Source organism: Lycorma delicatula, chromosome 3 (assembly GCF_047948215.1).
Source record: "Lycorma delicatula isolate Av1 chromosome 3, ASM4794821v1, whole genome shotgun sequence".
Taxonomy (NCBI): Eukaryota; Metazoa; Arthropoda; class Insecta; order Hemiptera; family Fulgoridae; genus Lycorma; species Lycorma delicatula.
In genome coordinates, this window is record NC_134457.1 from 148,343,792 (window position 1) to 148,364,127 (window position 20,336).

The 20,336-nt window shown below is 32.0% G+C and overlaps 1 protein-coding gene across 3 annotated transcripts in view; it reads left to right on the top strand.

Annotated features, from left to right (window-relative positions):
- The window catches only part of LOC142322102 (ran GTPase-activating protein 1-like), a 64,725-nt gene extending 44,656 nt beyond the window's left edge, over positions 1 to 20,069 (top strand). For all 3 annotated transcript variants that reach the window (XM_075360786.1, XM_075360787.1, XM_075360788.1), the window contains 3 exons: positions 2,101 to 2,193; positions 13,502 to 13,708; positions 18,772 to 20,069. In XM_075360786.1, coding sequence (XP_075216901.1) covers positions 2,101 to 2,193; positions 13,502 to 13,708; positions 18,772 to 18,933 — 462 coding nt within the window. In that variant the 3' untranslated portion in view covers positions 18,934 to 20,069. The remainder of the gene's footprint in view (positions 1 to 2,100; positions 2,194 to 13,501; positions 13,709 to 18,771) is intronic.
- The last annotated feature ends 267 nt before the right edge of the window (positions 20,070 to 20,336 follow it).

The window sequence follows — 20,336 nt, forward strand, 5'->3', positions numbered from 1 at the left end:
AGAAATGGTAATGAGGGAATGGCTCAAAAAATGCCCACCAAAAGTAAAAATAGGTCAAAAAATCAAAACAACTATCTTGGATTTGCCAATGACTTGGGCACTGGTAGCAAATGACATCGACAAAGCTAAATCACAGATATAAGAACTTCAAAACATTGCAGATAAAATTGGCCTCAAAATTCCATTCGAAGAGATGGAAATTATGCCCCAAAAACCAGCACAATTAAAAGAAGTAATCAATCATAAACGGTAATAAAATCAAAACATTACCCAATTTAAATACCTCGGAAAAATAGCAACAAACTAACTTAAAGAAAAAACCCCAATCCAAATAAGAAACAAACTAGCTAAAGCTCAAAAATTAAATGGGTACACTTAACAATAAAAAATGCTATTAAATGCAAAAATAAGACACTGCAACCCAGTTATAAAACCAGAAGCCACATATGCAGTAAAAACACTTTTAGCTGAATGAACAATCAAAGACAGTCAGACTCCAGAAAATCGAAAGAAGAATTGGAAGAACCTGCATCAATAAAAAGTACCAGAAAGACAGGCAGTGGTGGATTGTGCCCAACAAAGTCATCTACAGAGTTAGAACCTATCACTGATACCATATGTAAGAGGAGACTAGGATTCTTTGGACATATCATTCATGAGGATGCAAGATTCAAGAACAGTCTTAGACTCGAAAAACACCCAAGACAGGATGCAGATGTATCAGAGAAATCTGAAGGAAATAGGCCTTACACCAGTAGACACTACAGATAAGATAAAATTAAACAAGAAAATCTAGAACAAAAACACTTGCTTCACACTCAAGAAAAAACTCAACACGAACATTTTCAACGCTAAAAAAAACACAAAGAAAAAACTTATGAAAAAGTACTGGGAGGACTGCAAGGCCCAAACAGTCTCATTGAAGAAACTTGGATAACAGACTGACTAAAGTGATCCTATGTGGTCATAAAAGATGATAATAATAATATATATTATAGGTAACAATTTTGCTTTAATAAAATTTTCTGTAAAATGCCTCTGATGAAAATCAGGATTAGTTTTTTGACAACATCCCCTCACCACCTTAATGAATTTTGGGAAAAAATCAGCTGTAATTGTATCATTCTGGATTCTAAACAGTTTTAAAATTGGGAAACTAAAATGAATTTATGCATATAAAATGGGGAATGCATAGTTTAATTCAGTAATTCATCAAGAAGAGATTGTGAAATCAGTGTACTGATAAGATTTCTTAAATAAATTATTTTAATTGCATCATGTTATTTAAAATTTATACAATATTATCAATGTATTCTGGTCCTTCAAAATCAGAGAGAACAGCTAAATGTCAGATTTAAAACTAAAACAATTTTTAGACAGTAAAAGCAGTGAATGTATAAAATATATAGACATCCCAATCCGGAAATTAATTGAATTATAGTTGGGAGGATGATAGTGATGATGAATTGATAGAGAAAGTGATAAAGGTTAGAATGAAACTTATTAAACATCTGAATCGGTTTACTGCAAATGGTTAATCCAAATTAGGTTTTGTGGTGCCAGATTACCAGATTTGAAAAATATTTTGTTCATCATATACCCAAGTTTATATTTATATAAATACTCGCATATTTTCATAATTTTCTCATCATTATAATGATCAGCCAATAGACTTTTCACATTTAGCCAACAAATTTTCTTCATCACTTTTACATAAAAAAAATTTACATTGAATATTAGTAAAAGGAACTTTTTCAAAATTGATTGTGTTATAAATTTCTACATAAGCACTACTTGTCAAAAAAAAATAATTTTGAGGGCCTATGGCACTAGGTGTAGATCATTAAAAATTTAATTCTGTAATTGCAAAAAATTGTTTCATATGTAATCTTTTATATAAGCTTTATTGTTTCTTGGTGGCACTGAACATGTTTATTTGGTATTAATTTAATAATTATCACTTATGTCTTTATTAATTTTTAATAACTAAAGAAATAAGTATTTATTGATTTTTTTTAGGCGTGAAATAAGTATTTCTATAGTGATTAAAAACCTTTCCTGAAAATGTGCTATAAAATTAACTTCAGAATTCTTTTTCAGGTATCTGCTGCTGACTTCTTAAACTCACCTACTCCAGAAAAATTGTTAGGACTTGGTAATAACAGAACATCTCTAATATTAGATGAAATAAAAGTAAGTATTATTTTGTTTATGATTATAATGTAACAATTATTCTTATATTTTCTTCAATGAGTTGTGAATGAAACCTTGCAGTCCTTTTTTTTATTTCAAATGTAATATTTACAATTTGAGTGAGGTTTAAGGATTGATTACTTCAAGTAATCGGGTTTCAAGCAAATAATCACTTTCTGACTCTGTTGTACGTGCAAAAAATTAATGACATGAACCTTGCAACCAGCAGAATCCAACATCAATTACCTCCATATTTCACCTCATACTGCAGTACTTGAGTGGTACAAAATGAAATTGCACCTGACTATGTGTGATCATATTTATTGATGCCTACTGCGCATATGCTATGTTGCTTTGGAAACTGATTTGTTTATAACGTGTGACCATCTGTAGTATTTATAAATAGCCTACATATTAACTGTGTAAATTTTTACTTATTTACAGGAAATGGCTGAACTGATTGTGACCAAAAGCACAAAAGTTAGATAGAAAGTGATCACAGTTTTTTCTTATTTTACAGATTAATTTCTTTCATTGCCTCAATCCATTCTTATGTAATTCCTCTCCACTCTTATGTAATCTCAAATACTGTAAGCCTTTCACATCATCCTCCAATTTAAGGTATTTTCTCTTTGTATATAATAATATTTGATTTAATTTCTCTGTATATATATATATGTTGATGTAATTTATTAACTGATTACAATGTAGTTTTTTAAAATTTTGCTATGAAAAATAGACATCTCAAAATGTTTAGCCATCTTCTTCTGCATCCAAGGTTTAGCTTTTACAACCTGCTCAAGATTAAATTACGTGATGTTAATTATGTTAGCTATTTCATTTCATTTTCTCTAAGAATTTCTGTATATCTCAGGGTTTTTTTATTATGAAGTAGTAATATATGAGGTTTGTTAAAAAAATAACCAAACATTTTTAATTACTTGCCAACTGTAATATTTAGTGATGTGCTGTTGGCAGCATTGTGTTCTGCATAACCTCTTCTCTATAACCACATGTTCTAGGATTGTTGATATCTGTTTTTGTGTTATTTTTTTTTGAGTTCAACGTGTTTTAAGTGTTAGTACCAATTTTTGTAATGTGTGATTTTTTGATGACTGAACTTTAGCCTCAATGTTGTAGCCGTAAACCTAGCTTTCATTTCCCATTACGATCCTTTGCATGAATATTTCATTGTCATCAGCTTGTTCAAAGAGTTGCCGGCAATTGTCCACTCAATGTTCTTTCTGTTTTTCGGTCATCAAATGAACAAACTTTGCTGCAACTCAATGCATGTTCAATTTTTCAATCAAAATGTCCTGACATGATCCAATCAAGATACTAACCCTTCCTGCAAGTTCTCTGACAGTTAATTGGCAATTTGTACATACCAGATCGTTGATTCTCTGTACGTGTATGTCATCAGTTGAAGTTAAAGGCCTTCTTGGTCGAGGATCATCTTCAGTTGACTGATGACCACTTTTAAATTGTGAAAAACATTCGCAGTATTGCATACAATCCAGAGCATTATCTTCGTAAGTTTGTTTCAAAACTTTGAAAAGTTTCTGTGAAAGTTTTCCCCAGTTTCACGCAAAATTTTATGTTATATTGTTGCTCCTGAAAAACGCACATTACAAAATCGCTACTAGCACGTAAACATGTTGCACTCAAATAACAATAACACGAAAATTAAACGAGATACCAACAATCTAAGAACATTTGGTTACAGAGTAGGTTATGCAGTACACATTGTTGCCAACTGTACATCACTAAATATCTTCGTTGGCACGTAATTAAAAATGTTAGGTTATTTTTTAACAGACCTTTTATATATATATATATATAGTGTTTCCAGTTGTCCTGTATTTGATAATTTTTGCATTAAAGCTATTTAAATTTTACCATTGCCCCACTTCCTTATTGTGCATTTTAACTCTCCTTGTAATTTCAGTAACAGAATGAAGAAAATGCAATTGTATCAACCAGTACAGCAGATTTCATCACCCAAATCTGTAGGTGCAGCCATGATTTTGTATAGTTTTATCATTTCCTTTCTTACTTATTATAATGGAGTTCTCTTACACATTTTGTTATATTTGTCAGATTTACTTAACATGGAGTTTTGCCATCAGCAATATGTTGCTACCTAGGAACTTAAAATCCCAGACTTTGAACCAGAATTCACTTCCCGGACTTAATTTGCACCTTCATCCTCAAAAGGCCATTAATGTTGGCTAGAAGAAGTAAAAAGTTCATAGACTATAACAGAGTCTATAGAAATTATAAACTAGATTGTCTAGTGTAAAGTGAATAATGCATATTGTAAATTGTGTTTATTATTAAATATTATTTCCTGATCATAATTGTTACAATATTACTCTTATAATTATCATCATAAATTTTTCAGTTCATTTTTCTTTTCTCTAATGATGAGGCCCAAGTATATAATAAACTATACAGGTCTACACCTGTGTTTACTGATCTGTATCATTTTATTTAGTTTTTGTTATTTAATTTTATTTTTGTTTCTTTTCAGTGGAAAAGAAACAAATTACAAATAAACATTTAATTAATGCTTTTCAGATTTTAGACTTAGATGTGTTTTTTATTCACATTATTTAGCTAATGGGTCAATCCATGTGTTTTTTATTCGTATTACTTAGCTAATGGCTCAGTCCATTTGAAGTGACCCCTGTGGTTGCTTGACCAATTCAAAAAAATTGAAACTTACCCACTTGTTTCCTACGTCTCTCAGGACCTTAAAATTAAAACTAAGGTTTAAACGTTTACCTATGGTGGCCAATTTTGTTACAGTGCACACATCAATTTTTGTGATTATAAGGGTTTATGGAAAAAATCATAACTAAAAAACTATTGCTCCGAGAAGGATGAAACAAAAGCAATTTATTCATATTTTCTCAAAGTAAAAGATTGGTCCAGTGGTTTATTTACCTATCTCTCTTCTTTCTATGATAAAATTACCAATAAAGAAGATGAAAAACAGTGAAATTTTACATTTTGTAATTTTTTTGAAGAGGCAGGAATGGTGTACACAGTTAGAATTATTTTCTTATATGTAGGTATAGTTAGTATTTTACCATAAATAATATTAATGGTGATGTACGTACCTCTAAAGTTTTATGAATTTTTAAAAACTAATTTTTTTTTTTAAATTCATGTTTTGGCTTCAAATAACTCTGATGGGGCTGGTGATAAAAATCTCAAATTTGCACAACTTGCAGTTTTTATTTTTATGACAAATAAAAAAGTTTCTTGTGTATTGTACTAATAAAAAAAGTTATCTCTCAAAAATCATGAAAAATCCTGTTAAAAGCAATACCATTTTGACTCGCTAAATAAGGTGCTTCAAGAGGGTTTCTTATCTTCTTGGAACTTTAATATTTTTATACTTATTACTATAGTTGAAATAGACTTGTTTGAACCACTCAAACATGTTATAACAGGCACTTGAAGTCATTTCCAGTCGTCAGGAAAATTCATGTTGCAACTGCTTATTTAGCTTTGCAGTTACAGAATGGTCAGTCTGACATTAGTCAATAACCTGTTCACATCTTTACTGAGTGTCTCAAATTTCATTGCGTGTTTGGAAATGTTTATTAAATAAATAAGTTTTACTTAATATTATATTTGCAGATTTTAAAATCAGTTAAATTTTTACATTGTTTTCAAGTAATTTCACATAAAGCAATGGAAGAATAATGTTCCATAGGAATTTAGTGAATTAAGAGGGTCATAAAACAGTGTATGGTACAGTGCCAAAAGAACTCATTAAAATTTGTGAATTTAGTGATGAAAACCAACAACTTATTTTTTTTACGTGTTAATTCAGATGTCACTAGTATTTGTAAATACCATAAAAAATGTTTTTGTCTAAATTCAGTCACCTGTATGGACAGTTCTGTTGTGACCCTTTGAGAACTTATAAACAAACAGTTAAGAAAAACTGAAGACAAATAACGTTAGAGCAAGCTGTTAAAGAACACATTTTTTCCAAATTTATATTTAGTTCCTGGAAAGTTTCTGTATTTCAAAAGTATAAAAATACAATGTGCAGCTTCATTTTTTCCACCCAGCTGAACCATGTACATCATTTCAAAAGTCTCAGCAAGACAAAGTGTGGGTACCGATCTGCAAGATCTTGAGAAAGTTCATATCACTTGAATTAACTACAGTGACAAGTCTTCTCATACAATTTCAAGAAAATTATCAGAAGAGATATCACAGCTGTTGGTTAACCACACTAAATAATAAACTTTCATTGCTACAAAAACAGGCTATTTCATTGATGAATTAAAATTTTGCTACAATTTATTTTTTCTTCAATAGTGTTAACAAAAATAAACCAATATAAAAATAAAAATGAATTCTTGAAAAAAGATGTAGAAGGCTACTCATAGAAATCTCAGTTACAAGCATTTTTTAATCAAACTTGTATTAGGTTACTGATATTGGTTTAAGTTATCATTAAACTATGATGTATCATTAATAATTTTAAAAATATTGAAAGCGTTAACTTCATCAACATAGGAGTTAAATTTAAAAAATATGTAAAAAATTTAAAGTGCAAAGAAGACAAGAAACCCCCTTGGAGAACTTACTTAGAGAGTCAAAATGGTATTGCTTTTAACAGGATTTTTCATGATTTTTGAGAGGTAACTTTTATTAGTACAATACACAAGAAACTTTTTTATTTGCCATAAAAATAAAAACTGCAAGTTGTGCAAATTTGAGATTTTTATCACCAGCCTCATCAGAGTTATTTGAAGCCAAAATTTGAATTTAAAAAAAAATTAGTTTTCAAAAATTCATAAAACTTTTTTTCATAAAATTTATCACTATTAATATTATTTATAGTAAAACTACTAACGTATACTTAAATATAAAAAAATAATTCAAATTGTCTATGCCATCCCTGCCTCTTGAAAAAAATTACCATAGTGAAATTTCACCATTTTTCATGTTCAACTTTATTGGTCATTTTCTCATAGAAAGAAGAGAGATAGGTAAATAATATATCACTGGACCAATCTTTTACCTTGATAAAATATGATTAAATTGCTTTTTGTTTCATACATACAGGACCAATAGTTTTTTAGTTATGATTTTTTCTGTAAACCCTTATAATCACAAAAATAGGTTGTGCGCACCGTACAAAAAATGGCTGCCACAGGTAAACTGCTTAAATAAAAAAATTTTAAAAAATAGTTTTGAGGTCCTGAAACATGTAGGAAACACTGAGTAAGTTTCTGTTTTTGAACATTAGTCAGCAACTAGCTTATGGTTTTTTTGGGACACTTTAAATGGATTGAGCTTAATTAAAATTCTAGAATCACTAATAAATTGTGAAAAAATAACATTGAGTTATTCTAGATAAACATACAAATTTGTACAATAGATCATATGAAATTTCAGTAAAAACAGTCTGTGTTTTAATAAATAATAAAAAAAAAAACCAGGAAAATGTTGAACAAATTCTGCACAATTTTTTAAATTCCCTTTATAACAAAATAGTAACTTAAAGTACATCACAGAACAGTAAACATGTAGAATGCTACCAAATACAAACAATTCTTTCTACGACTATCTGCTGATGAAAGATAGGAACAAATCAACGTGGTGTACAGGATGATTAACATACTGTTACCAGAACCTTATCTCCAGTAGTTTTTTATAATATTCAACTTAAAGCAGAAAAATTAGTTATCTAAAAACATGTTTGTTATACAAAAACTTTGTTAAATGACTAGAAAATGTGTAAAATTTATTATCAAAACTTGTAGAGGATTTAATTCTGAGAAAATTTATATAAAGATATCCAATTAAAACAAATACAATTTCAAGAGATTTGATTTTATTAAAATCACTTAACGTCTGAAAACTTTTAAATGTTGTCAACTACATAAAATGAAGTTAACATACATTGAAACAATGTTAAAAAAATTAAAATGTAATTGATACATTTAATAAACTTTACAGTAAATTTTCAAAAATTGTCCGAATTTAATACATTTGGCTACACACTTTTGGATTGCTAGCGTTGCTCTCCACAATTCAGCACAACTTTCCTTAATCTGTGCAGTAGCATCTGTAATACAACCGCAACCAACATTTCTCTTGTTCACAATACTTTCCATCCAGCCCCATACATACAAATCTAATGTTGGTTTTTTTTGTTTTGTTCTTGCTTTTCTTTTTGTTCCCCTCCCCTTTCTGGGACCACTCGTGGAGAGCATTACATATGGTAAAGGGGTGTGTCACACCATCAGGCATCAAAATGCAGAGTGCCCACTGCCTCATTGCGCAGAGGTGACCCCCATGTGCTCAGGGGGCCCCCTAAGCACTCAGCTGCAGTCCCATCTGCCCCGGCTCCCTTCAATGTCTCATTTCCTGGCAGAACTCTTCATAGATGTGTTGCTTATCCATCACCTCCTTAACGTAGCTCTTAACCGCTTTCCATTCTTTAGCTCCTTTTAGCATTATGCTTTGTGTGTCCTCTGGACAGAACATATCTTCCAAGCCTAACATATTTAACATCTTCCTGTGTTTATCAAAGCGCGGGCAAGAGAAATGCATGTGGTCATGAGTCTCTCTCATCACAGTCAGGACAGCGATCCATGTGGTCCAGACCATATTTATATAGATACACCCTGAAACAGCCATGACCCACCAGGTATTGTGTTAAACTGTATTCTAATGGACCATGGGTCCTCCTACACCAACTCCCAATGTCACTTATAAGGCGATAGGTCCACCAACCTTTAGTGGCTTGGTCCTACCATTCCTGCCAAGTCTCCATTAATTCTTCTGTTATCTGGGATGTTATGCACTTTTTGTCTCTTAATGGCAGAGGCCTCTGCTGACCCTCTTCTTCTGCAAAATTACCAAATCTATGCCAGGACTTCAGCTGCCTCCTTAGAGACTTCTATACACTGCTATGATTCGCAGACAACATCGTCCATGAACCAGCTCTAATCTTCCACAAAATTTTTGCAAATCTCATTACATCAGCCGAAAGATCCGCCCTGTACAGCATTGTAGCATATGTCACTTGCTAATAATCTCCTATGTATAGTTGTCCACCAGTATTAAATTGGAGGCTGGCTATTAATCTCACTGTCCTCTCGGCTTTATTACCTTCCTCTATTGCTTGTGTGCTAAATCTTAACCTGGTATTTGTCCATATGCCAAGGTGTTTTATTGCCGGCCTCGACACTATTCTCCTATCCTCTAATGTTACTTTGAGGATCGGTTTCTTAGCTGCAGAGATCGCTACCATTTCTGTCGTATCTGGAGCTAGTGTAAGTCCCACTCCCATCCAATCTTTCATTGTGTATGCTTCTCTTATTTTGTCAATGACCTCTCTCTTTGTATTCGCCTTGACAACAAAAGCAAGGTCATTGACATAACCAAACATCGTTACGTTCTGCACAGAAGGGCAACTTGAAAAACACCATCGTAGCTCGGGTTCCAGAGAGTCGGTCCAAGTACTGACCCCTGAGGGACTTCTCTATGAAGGTTCTGCAGAACTGTTTCTCCTGATAGCCGACATTCAAGCCTGTGCCCCAATAAGTAGGAACGAACCATTCGTCGCAAATACAAAGGCACTTAATGTTCCTCCAAGGCCTGCATTATGGCAACGTAAGAGATGCAGTTAAATGCATTTCTCATGTCTAGAGTGAAAAGGACAGAGATTCCTTGCTGTTCCCCTCTTGCAGCTCTACCAGCCACCTCACACACCACCGCCACAGTATCAAGGACGGATCTACCTCTGCGAAAGCCATACTGACTAGCAGAGAGTCCGCCTCCCCTCCACAACTGCCTGAGATATTTGTGCTGGAGCATACACTCCTGTATTTTGCCCAGCGCATCTATCATCGCCAGCGACCAGTAAGAAGAAGGGAGTGCCAGATCTCTCCCAGGTTTCACAAGCACCATTGCTGGCGCTTCCATATCTTGGGGAATACCCCTTCCATGAGGTAACTGTTGTAAACCTCAAGAAAAATCTCTGGTGCAGCCCGAACTGCCACCTTGACCACAAAATTTGACAGCCAGTCTGGACCCAGCACCTTAGCTGGAGGTAATTGTGTTGCTGCCTCAAAAAGTTCAATTAAAGTGAAAGGAGGAGGGCTTTCCTGTTCACTCCTCTCAACAATCCTAAGTTCCTCTCTTTCAGGAAAGAGCCCGTCTATTATATTGTAAATCTCATGGACATCCTAAGTAACAGGGGCTCTAGGACTTAAGGCCGTCCTTACCAGTATGTCGTAAGGCCTGCCCCATGAATCTTCTACTTCTGAAATTAGTTTCTTCCAAGACTTCTTCTTAGCTTCTCAGATGCATCTAACAAGTTCCTTCTTGCATTCATAATATCTATATGTAAGGATGTTTCTAAGGGCAGAGAGGTGCATACCTCCCTGCATGATGAAGGCATCCTCATCATGCATCTCCTAGCCCTGTGACAGGCCTTCCTCTTTTCTGCGATTTCAGTGGTCCACCAGCATACTGGCGGGTGCCCCTTTCTGGAATACCTTCACGGTAGACTGCCACACGCCACCTCAATTGAATTCACTAAACGAGATGCCTTCTCCTCCATTGCGCGCCCTTCATTTACTCTTCTGAGTTCAAGCACCTGTGTAAAACAACCAGGAACCAGGTTTTTGGTGCTCCAACCAATGAATGTTGGATGGTCTTCTCCACCAGATTCTTCCTCCATTATTGTCATTATGACCAGCTGATGGTCACTACCAGAGAAGCCCTCCCACACCTGATAATTACCAATAAGCGTGGCCAGCTCTGAAGTCACAAACGTTATGTCAACAATAGATCAGCCAAACTCCTTCTCAAACTTCTCGATTGGAATATTCGGTGATGTATAACAAGAGTAAAGGTAGATCTTTCCAACTCTCGCCCTAATGTAAGTTCTTCCCAAGCAAACTTCTCTGATAGGTAAAGACCTGCATGTCCAGATGGCAGCACCTCCACTCCTGACAGATGCCACCCCAGTTGGAAGTGAATTACGTACAGCTCGAAGACAAGCACAATATTCGTGCCCATCTCTGAGGCATATCTGGCCAATAAGTCATGCAACAGTGCTGTGTGATTCAAATTAACTTGTATAATTTTCATTTTCATTCTTTACTATGCCCAGTCCTCTCCCGGCCCTCAGCGGCAATCTCCTTTCCAGCTCCTCTAGGACATGCTGTAGAGCCTGTGTGGTGCCCTTCAGCGCCACAGGAATGACATCTGGACACCTCCCTGCAGTTCACCACCCTGTGACCCTCGCCTCCACAATTAAAATGTGCTACAGACCTGTCATTGCCGCAACAACCTCTTGCTGTGTGATCAGCCTCAAAACACCTGAAGCACTTCAGGGGCTGCTCTGTTGTATCGACACGACACGAGACCATGTAAATTCATATGCGACCCCTCTGCACAATGGTGGCAGGCAATCTGCATATGGTAAGTGAGAAGTGGGGAGGCACACAATCATGCTGAAAGTGCATCCAATACTATCTTGATGCTAGTGGAACATTTCTAATTGCAGCTGCAATTGAAGGGATTCCAAGTAAATTTCATAATTTAGACATCCTGGGAGAATGAACAGTCCAATTAGCTGATTGTAAACTAGACCACATCACACATTGACTAAATCAATGTTTTGAAATTACATTCTACTGTCGTGTGTGGATTGATTTCTGCCCAAGTGTGTTCATTGCAAATGTTGTTGATGCCATTCCAAGTAAACTGAGCCTTATTAGTAAATAAAATGAACCTGTGCAATCGGCTGTTCATATTTAACCAGTTGCAATATTGCAATTGAAGAGGAGGATCTTTTGATTGAAGATTTTATATTCATTGATTATGGTAAGGATACAGTTTGCTTTTATTAAGTGTCCTCCATACCATAGACTGGGAAAATCCAAACCGCCTGGAAAGGCATCGTGTACTAAGATCCAGACTGCATTGAGTAGCATCAATATTGGCATCATGATGGCCAAAACGGTCACAGTAAGTATTAATGTGTGCTCATTTCTTGTAGTGTATGGAATGTTCCACTGATAGTTTTAGGATTCTGAACTCTGCGGTTAGGAAAACGTTTGATAATCTGTAGCAGCATCTGCATTTCTATCAGACAGCTTCAAGATAAACACCATGTCAGTGTATTCCTTGGTCATAAATAACAAAGGCACTGCTGTATTTTAACACCAATTAAAACTAACACACAATTAATCTACACCGTACTGCAATATTTCACAGCAGTAACCCAGAACATGCAATGTACTGATGCCCAGCTGATTTCTGGATTACCTACTTACAAAATCATAATTTCTCAAATTTTCAATTTTACAGTGAACTAGAGAAAGATACATAAACTTTATCTGAATAACATTACTGGTTTTTTTTATTTTTTTAATTATCTTTAATACAGTAGTATTTTTTGTATAATTGTACTTCATAGGAAAGCAAACTTGTTTTATAATTTTAAATCTCTTCGTTTTCATACAGTAAGTGGTAGTAATAAAATTAAGTTTTTTTGAACTTGTATTTGTTCCTTATTGTAGATTTAATGGTCTTATATATCTGACCTGAAAATTGAAAAACAAAATAGGTCCCAGAACTGTATTTTAGTAATCTGGAGTAAAAGACATAAGGTTGGGGAAAACTTACTGTTTTACATTTTGGTGTAAAATAACTTTGCTAAATAGGTAATGAAAACAGTAAAGTAATAAACAAAACTTAGATAGAATTTAGTTCTGTATAAAGTGGTTTGAATAAAGTTCACAGAAACTAAATACAAACAAGAATTTCAAAGGTTATTAATAACAAAACATATGTAAATGTGGAAGTTTTAACTAAGTACTAAAAACAAAATTTTCAGTAGTTAATTTTTGGTATCAGCTGACAGTTTTGCCTACTTCTAAAACGAATTATTTCAAACAAATTTAAAAAAGTTAAGTTGATAAAGTTAATTTTGAATTAGCTTTAATATGTCTAATAATAAATTATTTTACTCTGTTGTTTTATTTAATTTTTCATTAATTTATTTTTTTTAATTTTGATTGTTTTTTTTCTAGAATATATAATTTTTTTTGTTTTGTAATAAAGTCTTTATTGTTAATCAAACTTAATAAATAAAATTTTAACTTGTTCCCATTAGTAATTCAGTCCAGGTCATTGTATATAAATTCTTATGAAATGAATGCCACCAAATAAAAATATTTTTATCTGTTGAAATAGATCACATTTTTGTTTCTGTTTTGATTTGGTATTATTAAAAATGTTTTTATTGCAGAAACAACCTGATGACAGCTATTTAGAAACACTGTTAACATCTCTAATGAAAGTTTCCAGCTTAAGTAACAGTAATAATAGTACTATACAATCAGCATCATTAGCATGTAGTGATGCTTTATATCAAGAAATGTTCAGATGGGCCAGCTCCAAAGATCAGCTATCATTAGTAAATAATTCTCTGCTTGTTCATCTTGGTTTATTAAAGGTAATATATATATAGTTTTTCTTTTTTTTATATTAAAAATAACAAGTTTAACTTACGAGACTAAACTTTAATAAGAATATTTTATGATTGTACCAGGTCATATTAGAATTTAATTGTAACTGATGAATAATTAAAGATTTTTTAAGATGACCAGAATTCTTGAGTGTACCTTGTTCACTGTCACAATTTCATCAGTGCTTTATTGCTTATAGTGCCATTAAATCAAAGTGCTTGGCAAAAATGGAAAATTGGAGATAAAAGTAGTAAAAAATATATTTGAATAGTGACCACTGAGAACAAGATAAATTTAAATACTAATAAAAGAATGATGAAATGTTTTATAAAATCAGAAACTTGACTTAGAATTTACCTAACCTTTGAAACCAACTCACCATAACATGATTCAGATTCGTTAAGATAAAAATTTTACCTCAAGAAATACATAGTATATGAACGTCTATCTCATCTAAGAAATGTCTTCTCCCTTAAAGATGATCGTAACTGATAATAAAAAATTTACAAAAATATCTTTGATAAATTTAAAATCCTAAAAGGCTATTAGATATGAATGATAGTGTTTACGCTGTTTGCGTAAAGTCGTTTTATTCCAATGAATTCAAGGTTATAGTCGAATCTTGTAGTTTACAGGCTTGGTAATTTTATTTTGCATTTTTGTAAGGCTTATCATACGTGTATTTTTAAATAGGTTGTTCGGGTTTGTTTTCAATATCATTTCTCTCAGGCTCCAGCTTGACTGACTGTTGCATCATCATATTGGTGTCAACGTATTTCATATCTCGCATTATTTATTACTGTTTAGTCTTAATATATATATTATTCTTAAGTGTTTTTTATTCTCAACCAATTTCAATATTGTCATAGTTCCTAGAAGTCTATTTCTCTTTGTCTGCCCTGATGTCATTTCTTCAACTTGCGTATTCAGAATTTATTTTATCAGCCTTACGTAATTCTTTAGTGGTCTGCTTGCTTGTAAATTATTTTTGTTGTCTTCGTTCTCGAATTCCACACGTTTTCTCTAATCGTTCTCATACTAACACTAAGACACTACTCTTGTTGTCAACACACACACACACTCTTCTGTCCATTGCTTTGTTCGCTTCCCCTACTTCTCACCACGCCAGATTTGTTCATTGTAGTCCTGACTTTCACGCTGTGCGGATCCTGGTCCTCCAGACTTGGAGGACCAGGCTTCAATGTTCTCTTTCGCTTGTATAATGTTAATACTTTCTTCGTCTTCATAAACGTTGCGGTATTTCTCTGTCGAAATTATCTCTAGTTCTACCCGTCAGTGGTTCGTTATTTCACCGATCTCTATGTTTTGTTTTTGCCTCGTTTCTTTGTCAAGTTTAATCTTCAAATTCTGTATATTACGTCTATGCTGAAAGTGCTTCAATTACTACAAACTGCCAATTCTATTGATGCCGAATCTTCTCTAACTGCTGATTACTTTTTCATCGATGCAGAATCTCTCCAAACTCGTTGCTACATATCTGAGATGCTACGTATTATTCTACCTCTAAACCACGTCTCACCCTGTATTCCTGATACACCAGTGCGGACTACGCCCAGGATTACTGTATGTATTCCTTTACCTTCACTCACGAGTTCGTCTCTTGCTAATATTTGTGTGCTACAGGCAAGTTCAATTTTTCATTATTTATTACGTTAAACAGTTATTTTATCATTAAAATTTGTGGAACATTCAGTTCATCGTACCCTTGCGAATTTCATTTTCAAGTTTAGTTTAAAAAAACCATTTATTCACTTAAGTGCAATCCTGATAGGTGGCTTACATATTTTACGTGCTTTATTATTGCAACTTGTTGTTATGGTAATTAACTCCATAATTTAATCTTGTAACTTGTTGATCGCCGAGATTAATTTTTTTCTACGCATGAACTGTGTTCATAATACTTCTCGTAAATTAACCTAAAGCAAATTACTCCTGATGTGCTGTTATGTTTTAGGACTTCTTTGTAATTTTATATTTTCAAGAAAGCTTATACTAGTAAAGGAACTCTATTTATATGTTGATTTATTTTAATTAACTCTTTTTTTGCTATAATATTATTTTGGCCTTTTTTCTACATTAAACTAGAATTACATGTTTGAATTATTTAATGCTAAGTTTGTTGTTCATAAATCAGGAAAGGCCAGTGCCAATTAAGATTTACTGTAATTTATTTTTCTAAGTTAATGACATTTGTTCATTGCTAATTTTTCAATATTACAGCATTTGTCAGTAATGCAATAGTTTTCCAGTTTTACTATGTTTATTGATGTTTTGTTTTTGTTTTAAGTATATTTTTTGTAAATCTCATTTAATATTATTATTACTGATATGCTGATATTTCTTATGTAAAATTAAATTATGTTTATTTCCTAATTTCATTTAATTTAAGGTTATGTTCAGTTGTTTTACATAATTAAAGTCCAATTTATTTTGGCAAATACGAGCTGTGTGTTTTTTGTTAACTTTACCCAACAGATAGTCCCCCATTATTATCCACCATTGAAGTTTCTGTGTTATCTATAAAGTAAGTTTTCCAACGATGGGCATTTTTAAAACTTTCTAATAAACCAATTCATGACTAGTTGCCAGGCAGTGTTGAGCTACAACCATTTTCTCTGGCTTTATGTTATGAGAAAAATCTCATCAAATCCTTCTTTACTCATTAAAAGTTTTCTTTCATTTTGCCTAGCATCCTAAATCATTGCCATGAAAGATTCAGTTTTATCTTTTGCATTTTTGAGAACAGAGGCCTGTTTCCTTGATGTAACCATGGCAAATTAAGGTTATAGTTTAAGATTTTTTTTTTCATGCTGCTAAACAGAGGGCAATGACAATTCCTGTTCATGTTTCATTTGATTCTTTGTTATTTTGAAGTACAGTTGTTTTATATCTTTGCTAAATGTTTATTGATTGTTTTTTTATGTGTCTGTGGTTTCCTTAATAAAAACATTAAACTTAGCTGTATCTGCAATTAAATCTGTTCTCCATTACAAGCTTCCAAATCAAGTGACACTTTTCAAACTGAAATCTGCCCTTTCAAACTTCACTGTTGAAAAATAATAGGAAACAGTATCTGATAGCCTTTTAAATATACTAAAAATCTTGTGAAAATCTTCTACTAAATTGTTACTCCTCCCTTAAGTTTTGCTTAACACTTTTAGATCTATAACCTAGCCCACATTAACAAATACCTTGCCCAAAAACAGAAGGATGGATGTAAAACTGATTCTGTTAAAATCTGTAGTGAAATATAATGGCTTACCATTAAAAGCTTGACATTTATGTTTTATATTTTCTGTTTGTTATTCTCAGTACAAAGTTTTATATTATGTATGATGAATGATTATTAGTGTAAATTTATCTGATATATATGCTAAAACACATAAATAAACCTTGATGTTTTACATAGATGTTTTATTTTCATGAAATTTGAAAGAAATTTTGACTTTTAAGACTACTATATTATTTTTAATCAAGAGAAAGATCAACGAGGTTATTAGAAAGTGATAAGCAGCCTTTTGGATTTGAAAAAAGTGTTTGATAAACTTGACCAGGGAGTCCTGTTTCGGACAATGAGAAACTTCCTACTCGATCGGAGAAATAGAAGACTATAATGACTTCAAATTTGAACTTATTACAAGAGAGGAATTGATGTTATCTGTTATAAAAAATAAGCAAGAATAAAACGAGGACTGAGACAAGGTTGTAGTCTAATCACCTTACTTATTACTTGCTCATAGAAGTGATAGTTTACCACCAGCATTAAGATTAATAATAGATATCTATAATATCCACTTTACTGATGATATAGTAATAATCTAAGCTTTGAAGGAGAAATGAACAAAATGCTAGAACCACTATTGAACCCTTAGGATTAAAATTGAAGGTTAACAAAAAGAAAACAATTGTGATAGAAAAGAAGAAAGATAATCAGTCTTGGATGAGATTGAAAAGTTTTGCTGCCCAGGGAGGATCATTACTAATAAAAATAAATGTGGGATAGGGATTAACAAAATAAAAGCCCTAGCTAAAAAAAGATTTTCTAAAATAAAAGAATTTACTGATAGATAATCATATTTATATATACCTTGTAGACCATGAAAAAGTAAACTAAAACATTTGTATGTATTTGAAGGAAAAATAAGGCTGCTCCCTTACATTGCCCGTCTCAGAGCTGCATTTTTCAAAAACAAAGAGTGTTTTTGAATATTCTGTGTGTTCAGCACAAAGCCTACCGATTGTAGGCTTTACATTATACAGTGGCTTGATGGAGAGAGGATGCGACAACAAGGCATCATCTTGAAGTTCTACATTTTTCTCTTTCAGATGATTTAATATTTAAAGTTAATTTATTAGGTTATCTCCATGTACTATATTACAATTTTTTTATATGCAACACAGAATGTCCATTTTTTCAGGGCCAGGTCTGAAAGTATTGAGGATGAGGATGTTTTTTTTTTTTGTTTAAGGTTCTTCCTATCTTTGTCTTGAGATAAATTTTAAGCTTATCCATCCCTACATGAGGTGTGAATTAGGTCATGATGGGCAATCTTAGTTGAGAGTTTTGACTGTTGTACTAACTTCTCTACTGTGTGCTGTGGTTGTGGGTTGAAGTATTGTACCAATACTTCATAATTATTAGTCAAAAGTTAATTCTTATTTCTTTAACTTATGTAAAAATACCCTTTTTATAATGTTTCATATATATTGTACAATTATTTTATCAATAGTTTTATTAGTTTCTTATTAATATTATTAAATATTTTTAATTCCTTAGTACCTTCTGATGATGCTTGTTTAACTATCATACTTAATACCAGTTTCCTTATAAAGCAACTGTTTATAAAGGTACAGTTTTTGTAAATAACAAATACAAAATACATAACATTCCTGTTAAGTATTAACTAAATATGATAGAGAATTATGAAATTATTCTCAGTAAACTAACTAAAGATAAACAGTGCATACAAATACAGAAACATGAAACTGAAGGCATTTAAAAATAAATTATTTTCCTTTTTATTTTCAGAGTGAAGATAAGAAGTTCAAAGTTTCAAACAATGTTGAGGGCTGTAAGTTAGCATTGCGACAAGCTATGAAACGTAATTACTTTCCAGCTCACTCAAGTGATACTATAAAACTCTTCCTTGAGCGACAAGTTAAAAAAGAAGTTACTACAATTGTATTATGAAAGATTTGTATCTGTAAATTAACTTATTCTAATTGTGATGGATTTGTTGTAATTAATTGTGTTTAATTTTTTCTTTATTTTTAATTAAATCTGCTGTAGAAATACCAGTGTCATGATGAACAAAGTGAAATGAAAAATTTCTAGTGAAAAAAAAAGTTAAAATTTTGTGTTTTCAGTTATCAAGAAAACTAAATAACTCATGTGTCATTTTCTACTAAACAATCCTTTGCAACCAGTTACATTAACTAGTTGCAGTCATTTATTTTTTACAGATTTCTTCTGTACACTTATTTTTATCTAAAAACTACTGTTTCATAAATATTTGGTAGGTTATTTTGTATATTTTTCTTAGGCTATGTAAAATAATTTAATAAATTTTTGTCAGTATCAAGGCCACATTTAACTGAATAATTCTGTAGAATTATTTATTGAACACATGGTTTAGAGAAATAAAAATATTGAAACTCTAATGAAATCTTGGTTCAGAATCAATGCCACCCAATAATATCTAACATTCTTTTGTTTAAGAAGGCAATTAAACTAGTATAAATAAATACAATTCTTGTAATAATAGAAACTCTGAAACCAATAACCAATGAAGGAGGAGTATTTTATCTTGTGTTTGCTGAAAAATTGTCTATCCTTGATTTTTATGGGTTTCATAAAGATTATGTTTTATTAAGTTGAGATTAGTACATATTACTTACAGTTAACAAAGAATGTACTTTATTAATGTTATAAAAAGCTGTAAATAGTAAATAAAAAATCTATACTCGTATATAAAACTTGTGTACCTAGAGCTACATTTAGTTTGAATTGAGTGCATGTAATTAACTGAATATATGTACTTAAAAAAAAATACAGTGATTAGTTGCTAAAATATTCAGGGGGGAAGATGTGACAAATAGCACGTTAGTTAGTTCACAAGAGGTTGCATGGGCTTAATTTAATGTAGGATATCACCATGTTCACTACCTCTAGTGAACATGCTGAGGTTGCATAGGGTTAATGTGGAAGATATGTTCAATTCATCTATGAATTATAAAAAAAATTTTATGAGTTTTACTTATTTTAACTTATTTATAAACTTTGTGATGATGATGATGATGATAATAATAATGATTTATTATTTTGTATATTTTTCTGTATTCTTTATTACTTAAGAATCTATCACTAAAAATAATTATATTTCTAATCTGCTATATAATTGCAGGTTACTCAACAAAGTTCAGTATTTAAATTTGAAAGGAATTTGAAAAAAAAAAACACTTCAGTTAGGTGTAAAATCTATAAATTGTTGTACTAATGGGCAATTTTTCCAAGTGAATGAATATTTTTACTTATACATTGGTTGGTTTATAGATTTTGGTTTTCTAACTAAATCTTTCATTAAGAGAAATTTA